General features: G+C 41.8%; 1 protein-coding gene across 1 annotated transcript in view; it reads left to right on the forward strand.

The window, feature by feature from the left end:
* Positions 1–7,805, forward strand: part of MAP3K3 (mitogen-activated protein kinase kinase kinase 3) — a 96,810-nt gene that overhangs the window by 56,252 nt on the left and 32,753 nt on the right. Inside the window, exon 5 of the mRNA XM_019522920.1 lies at positions 485–525. Coding sequence (XP_019378465.1) covers positions 485–525 — 41 coding nt within the window. The remainder of the gene's footprint in view (positions 1–484; positions 526–7,805) is intronic.

Below are 7,805 nucleotides of genomic sequence, written 5' to 3' on the forward strand. Positions count from 1 at the left end.
TAGGGGGCCATGGTCCCCCGGGTGCCGGCTTGGGGTGGGGGTTGCCCAGTGCCATAGCAAGGGCCCACTGACACTCCCCGTGCTGCCGCTGCCGGCTTGACATCCAGCCGCTCGCCACCCACCTCAATCTGGCCACAGGTTGCTGCATGGCTGGGGGGAGCGGTGAGCACACTGAGGTACCCATGCACTCCCAGTCAGGGTTGCTCACAGATCACTAAACCTTAGAGGGAACATTGCTCTCTAGCTGTTGTCACTCAGGTATTTACTACAAGGAAAGATCTTTCTTCGTTCTGCCTTTCAAAAACAAGGTATGTATTATATTCCAGTATGTGTTGTATGTGGGAAAATATAGTATATTACTCTTGTAATTTGGCATGTTCCACATTCAGGTCTCAAAGATCTGCATTGTGTGCATTGTTATAACATGTATGAAACATGCCAAAGAGTTTGAGAAGCTAACCGTCTTTTTCTTCTCTCTTGGCAGAACGATGTAAGGATAAAGTTTGAATATAACGGGGAAAGACGGTAAGTGTGCCTTCATTGTTCTCGCATGTACAAAATCTCTGCTGAAGTATACTACTCGGACTAAGCTGGGGTTGAATGGAATCTACTGCTTTGACTCTTACAAATTAATATGATTTTCTGAAATGGTTTCCTATGGATTATATGAGGTACTGTATCTAGGGTAGATTATGGGATAGTGTCTGCTGGAAATCTTGATGAGCTCATGCTTTCTGTCAGTGGCCCCAGTAATTTTGCTCCTCTTTTCCATACCTCTGCCTCCCCAAGGTAGTGCCTCAGTGCTACTTGAATTCATGGACTAGAATCCGTTTTGGTGTAATTTGGTCAGATGATCTTTCCCTCTTTTTCAGCACAAGAGAAATCTTTCCCTCTTTTTCAGCACAAACATGCTCTCCTCTTCATTCCCTGAGCTAGAAGAAATCTGTCCATTATATATCAGTCAGTTGATTTAGCAATCGTCTCTAAACCTCTGCACACATGTCAAAGCAGAGTAATTTAGAGGTCCCATGTGTGGGAAGAACAGCTGTAATATTTGTGGGGTTTCCTTGTGTTTGCATCGCTGAATGGATGATGGGACCCCTTGATATACCCAGTGGTATAAATCATAATGGTATACAAAGTAGAAGAAAACTGAGGACTTGGGTAGTCCTGATGGATTCTTCCCATGTATGTCCCAGATTTCCCCTATCCTAGTTTGTTTTGCTTATACTTGGAAAATACATTTTAGAGAGAGTTGGTTTTTTTTGCAGTATAAACTTTGCAGAAAAACCTCTTAAAATCTTTGAGGTAAAGAGAACTTTAATGTAAAGCAACACTGAGGTACTTCAGGGTGTCACTGAAGTTGAATGAGCATGTTTAGGACAGTTTAGAGTGCCTCAGCTGTAAGTGGAAAGGGAATTTCTTTTCCTAGGTCCTAATTCAGTAAAATACTTAAATGCATAGGCTTCTTGAAATCAATAGGGCATCTTGGTTGTATACAGTAATACATGCATTTGAGTGCTTTACTGAACCAAGGCCTTGGGATTCTCTAACCATTGTTAGAGAAAAAAAGGCTCCATATATTTCCTCTGTCCCCAACAGTTTTATTTTGCTGAAGTGGCCAGTCTTTTTGAAAATGGTCATACAAAGACAATACACATAATTGGCTTTATTATGTGGTCATCTGGCTACCATTACTAACACGTGTAAGGCTCATTAACTTCAGTAGGAGTCGTTTAAGCCACTGTAGATGTTTTAAGTAAAAGGTTATAGGAAAGCACTTGTGATCTGTAATACTTTATGAACTCCCAAGCCTACCCCAGTATTTTGACTAAGGGAAAGTTGGGTTTCTTGGGGGTGTCATTATTTGCTTTATAGACCTCTTCCTTTCTCTGGAAAATCATTTTCATGTCATGTCAAGTTAGGTTAGTGCAGCTTATTAAAAATAATTAACGGATGAAATCAAACTAATAGATAATCAATTTTAGAGGTGGTGTGCCTTCTGGTAGTGTTTACTGAGTTTCTCTACTAAACTTTGAGGGGGTTTTTTACAGTAATTTTTCTATTAAAAATTCTTCCTATCTACGCAATCATTGACTCTTCCTCTAGCACCTGTCTAGCATTCTTCTTGTCTACGCATTGCCATAAACTCCTGGACGATCGATTTCACTCTTAATATTAGGAAAAACTTCTTCCACAGTCTGGACACCCTGACTGTGAATAAGTTCCCTCTCTAGAGGTGGTGCAATCACCTACCTTGGAAATCTTCAAAAGGAGACTGGACAGTCACCTCACTGGGGGCACCTGACCCCCAGTTATCTTTCCTGCTTGGTGCGGGGGCCTGGACCCGATGATCTTCCAAGGTCCCTTCCAGCCTTACAATCTATGGATCAGTGCACACAATCCAAAAATAAATTTGAAATCTTCTGTTTGTCATTTTGTATATTAATTGGTAAATGATTGATTAATGTAATTTTTTTTTTTAATCTAACATTAAATGACTTACAGCTTGATTAGCCACTTGTTACTGCTAGTTTCACTTGGCTCAGGACTATGAGCTCAGGACAGTTTGATTCCCAACCCCCCCCCCCCCCTCCGGGGCCTTCTTTTCCTGATACCCTGTCCATAGCACTGGCCTGCACTTTGATGGTAGCAGACATGGAAAGGAAAGACTGCTCACTGATCCTAGTTTTTGCTCATTTGTATTTTTTATAATACTGAGTTTTACAAGGCATTAAAAGGAACCGTAAATCACCCTGTAAATCACCCTAACCCTGTAAATCATTTTCACGCATGCAGCTTTACTTCCAGCAGTTAAGTTAGAAAAGTCCTGCATTCCCCATCCTTTTGGGGACACGAGGATATTTTGTTGAAATAAATATGAATAATGAATAAAATATCTTGTACACAACCAACTAACATTTTAAAGTCTTTGTGATTCCATGTAGACAGAGGAACGTTCTTGTAGTTTAAGAGCACCTTCCTTGCATTCTTAAGATGTTGATAAATCTTGGAATTATTTCAGTTTTCTTTTCCTAGGAGTATAGATGACAGTGTCTTGAAAACAGAGGTGCTAGAAGAAGAGTCAGTGATTTGTATAAGCCTGCTTTTTACAAAAAACAGACGTTGTACTCTAGCACTTGCAGAGTTCTGTGTAGGATTCAAGCATATAGACCCAAAATTTTGTACCAAGAGGAAATTCAGAAGTAGTTGTAGTTGAAGTCTCCTGCAAATCCTAATAGAGCACTGACACAATCTGGCTTCCAGTGTTGCACAGGGATGGTACGGAGTACAACAGAGCCTCTGTGCGACATGCCGCAATATCTTGTGATATAGTGCCATGACAAAGTAACTCGGAAGTGAAATCTCGTCAACACAGTGCTATCATCTTTCACGTCTCCTTCCCGAGTGGACATGTTTAAGATGGCACAGAGCTCAGGGGAGTAGCAGGGGTTTTCAGCAGAAACATTGAAATGAAAAGGTTGATTGTATGTTAGACTAATTATGCAGTTACGCTTGCCTGATTTCCCCATTCCCAAAGTGGTATGCAGTTACAGACAGCAGGCTTGCCCTGAGAATGTAAGTGTGTGTGTGTTTGGTTTCAAAGAAGCTGCCAGATCTAACCACAAATATTTAAGGTGGTCAGGCAGGAATGGCCTCCTTAAACCCTGAACTCCATGATTTTTGTTAGTTTAAAACTCTGTGCGCTCTTCTAATAGAGCTGTTTTTGGTGCCACAAATCTGGTTTTAGTGCACTGCATGTAGAATGGAAGCCTTTATAAGGAGCTTCAGTGCAGCTGAAAGCAGTGTTCATTTGCCCAGTGCCATAGTACTGTAATTTCATGGATTGGCTTCTTAGTAATATGTAGAAAATGTTATTGTAGGCTGCCTTTTTAACAAGGACAATTATTTCAAAATAGTTGAATGTTGTAGGTCTGCTAGTAAGACTAACTTTCCATGGGAAGGAGCAGGGGAAGTAAACTGAAGCTAAAGAGTACTTAGTATTGATGAAAGATGTTGGATTGACAGTGTTGCACACTGCCATCTGTCCACAGGATAGATGCAGTCTATGCTGCATAAACTCCAGCGATTTGCCTCGGCACTCATCTGAAGGGGTCGCCTTTTCTAAGAATGAAATAGGAGTTGAGTTTCTTTGGCCTATTTGGCCATTATTGTTAAAAGTCTGGCAGCACAGTTGCCCATTAGTCCTAATAGTCATGGCTTCTGTGATGGAGACTTCATTACAAAGGACATTTATGAGACCAACTTGCTTTACAGCATGCTGTGCAGTCTCAAAATGTGCTGGGTGCTGTCCAGATTCACATACGAGTCTGTCCCATAGCAAGTGCTGGAAAAGGGGTATGTAAGCCAGATGACCAGGGACTGGGGGTTTATGGCAGTGTTTCCCAACCAGTGCGCCACGGCACAAAAGTGTGCCATCAGAAATGAACAGGTGTGCCACAGAATTTTGCCATGGCAATGAGCTACAATAAGTATGAGGATGGGGAATGCCTTAACAGGTGTGAAAAAATTTTATTAATGTAAGTGTGCCTTGGACTGGAAAAAGTTGGGAAATACTGGTTTATGGCATTACTATGTTCCTGATAAACAAAAATGTAACTAATGGGGCAGGAGTGTTAACAAGGACAATGGAAGGGAAGGAGTTAGTTTGGGAGAACAAAGGAATAAGGAGACTGAGACCTAGAAGCCAATGTGACTGGATAGCTGGTTAACTGCTCCTGTCTCTCCAGTGTGATCTTTGTGCAGTTGAGAGCACAGGGTGTTGGGGGACCCAGCATTCCTTGTAGATCCCAAGTGGTCTAGTGCTGAGGTTCCCCAATTTTTTCTTATTGCATATCCCCTTCCAGATTTACCAGCAGCCCGTGTACCCCTACCAGCATACATTTTATATTTTAACCCCTTAAATGCCCATTATTTAATCCCTTAAATGCCCCTTAAATGAAAATTAAATCCGCCATTACACAGTTTCTCCCGTATATCTCCCAGAGATGTCTTGCATACGCCCAGGGGTTTGTGTACCCCAATTTGGGAAATTAGTGGAACATAGGGAGAGGGCTGCCTGCCTTCCAGCTGAGCCCTCCACTGCCCTTCTCCACATGGTCTATTTTTAACCCTTCCGGAGCTGAGTGGCCTTCAGAGTTATCCACAAAACATCTTTTTCTCATGTGATCTAATTTGCATTCAGATATGTGGATTTTCTGTCAAGATAAGTGCATATTCTGAGAACAGTAAGGGGTTAATAGCTTAATATAGGTAAGATGCATGCATCCATTTTAAAGTGATAGTAGCACTCCTTGTCATTAGGGCAAGGGTCTTGAGGTAGTAACAAGCTTTATACACTGATCCTTCCACTAAAGAAAGGAAAAATAGCTCCTTCCTGTAGCACTGGTGGAATATGTGACTTGCTGAGTACTTGGCTACTTTCTGCAGCAAAAACATTTCAGCAAAATAAACAGTTACTGAATCAGAGCTGAAATGATATTACCTTGCTGCCTAATCCCTTTCTAGTTCTTATTCTGAGGCAGGCATAACTATAATAAATACTGAACAAGGAAAACCACACTGCTGGAAAGCCTGCCTGTGCCGTAGGATTTTGTAGGCCCCTCACAAATGTCCAATGCTATCTGTCATTTTGAATTTGCTATGGCTGTTTGTGTACACTTTGGGTTCTAAAATTTCATTTGATTTAAGACTGAAGATTTTTGTGTTGTGTGTAAAATGGTTGTGTTCAAGGTAAGCAAGAAGCTTAATGTGTGTTTATATCATTTATACAAATTACTTACTGACAAACAGCTCATTTGTCACCAGATATTTAACATCCAGACTAGTGCTGGAAATGTTCAGAGGAACATTACCTGGAGCTGCACAACAAAAGTACTTGTGATTTTTTTTTTTTTAAATGTTTCTAACATTTTGGTGGCTTAGGGAGTCATAGGAGGGTGCCTTTAATGTATGGGGTATGGGCCCTGACACATCTTGTACAGTGTTATATTTGGAACATGAGGATATTAAGATTTTTGTGTTGTCCAAGAAGGTGATCCTCCCCCTCTATGCAGCACTAGTCAGGCCGCAGCTGGAGTACTGCATCCAGTTCTGGGCGCCGCACTTTAAGAGGGATGTGGACAGCATGGAGAGGGTCCAGAGGAGGGCCACTCGTATGATCAAGGGATAGCAGGGTAGGTCCTATGAGGAAAGGTTGCGGGACCTGAACCTGTTCAGCCTTCAAAAGAGAAGGCTGAGGGGGGATCTTGTGGCCTGTTATAAACTGGTTAGGGGGGATCAGCAGGCGCTGGGGGAGTCCCTGTTCCCCCGAGCGCCGCAAGGAGTGACCAGGAACAATGGTCACAAGCTGGCGGAGGGAAGGTTTAAGTTGGACATCAGGAGGCGCTACTTCACGGTCAGGGCGGCTAGGGTCTGGAACCAGCTTCCAAGTGAGGTGGTGCAGGCTCCCACCCTGGGGGTTTTTAAGAGGAGGTTGGATGACCACCTTACTGGGGTCATTTGACCCCAGTGCTCTTCCTGCCATGGCAGGGGGTCGGACTAGATGATCTGCTCAGGTCCCTTCCGACCCTAGAAACTATGAAACTGTATTTATTATACCATGCTGGTTCAGAAGTCGAGGAACAAAATCACCCTTTGGACCTGGTCAGTTGTATACTATTTGATAGTGGGGTGAGAGGTGTCCTTCCTGTCAGATTAAAGGCTCTGGAATATCTGGCTGCTTTAGCATGAAACCACAAACATTAGTTATTAACATTTGTCCAGCCCCATTAAATCCAGCTCTAGGTTCTTGACAAAAAGCCTCTTTGAGAATTGCATGCATTTGAATGGCAGCCACAAGGTGCAGCAATTTGCTCTTGCTCTAGTTCAAAGTCTCGGAATCGTGCATGCAGAGTAGTGGTCAAAGTAATGGCTAAAACAGAGTGGATGTCGGAAAGCAATTTCTGTGAAACTAGATTTTTAATTGGCTTCAGGAATGTGTGCACGCCTGTTGTTTCCTTCTTTCAGACCTTGTAAAACAAGCTTATTTGTGGGAATGTTTGTGGAGATGATGACTTTTAAGCAAACTGGAAAATATCAAAAAGTAAATATTGAATTCATAAATTTGAGTACAAAAGCTTTTGATTCCAAGTGTAACACAGTGTTGTCTGGCATTTCATTAGCTTTTAAATTTGCAACCTTCAGAACTTCACACTCATTTCTATGAGTATCTGTATAATTTTAAATGTATGGGAAACCTCTCATTAGACAGTAGCTATAGTAGGCTAGAATCTTTCTACAGTGATAATAATTAACCAGCGTAGGTTACAGACATACCTGCTCAGGAAATCAACACTGTGTGTAACATCTGTATACTGTCACACATCTCTGACTTGCAATATTATACTCTGAATAAAGTGCTTGTAAACAGACTATCAGCCAGGAATCCCTTGTAAGAACAATTCAGTTAATTTTAACTAAAAAATTAGAGAAAATCATTCTCTGCTCAAGCATAATTTGCATGTAAAAAATAGTAGTGAATGAATGTGTTGGTTTTCTTTTGTAATTGTTCACCCAGCTGGTTTGATCACATCACTTTCCCAGTACATCTTTTGGCTTTGGACAATTAGAGCTTCTACACATATGCCAGACACCAGCTTTGACATGTGCTAATTAGCAAGCATTGAAGCAGAATCAGTTAATCATTGAACAAACTTTAGTTAACATGTCGTTTCCCCCCCCCCCCCCCCAAATTTTGGGGGGGGGGGGGGGAAAATATATGAAAGAGGAGAGGCTTTTTATAG

This window comes from Gavialis gangeticus, unplaced genomic scaffold (assembly GCF_001723915.1).
Source record: "Gavialis gangeticus isolate Ggan-Ray unplaced genomic scaffold, GavGan_comp1, whole genome shotgun sequence".
NCBI lineage: Eukaryota > Metazoa > Chordata > Crocodylia > Gavialidae > Gavialis > Gavialis gangeticus.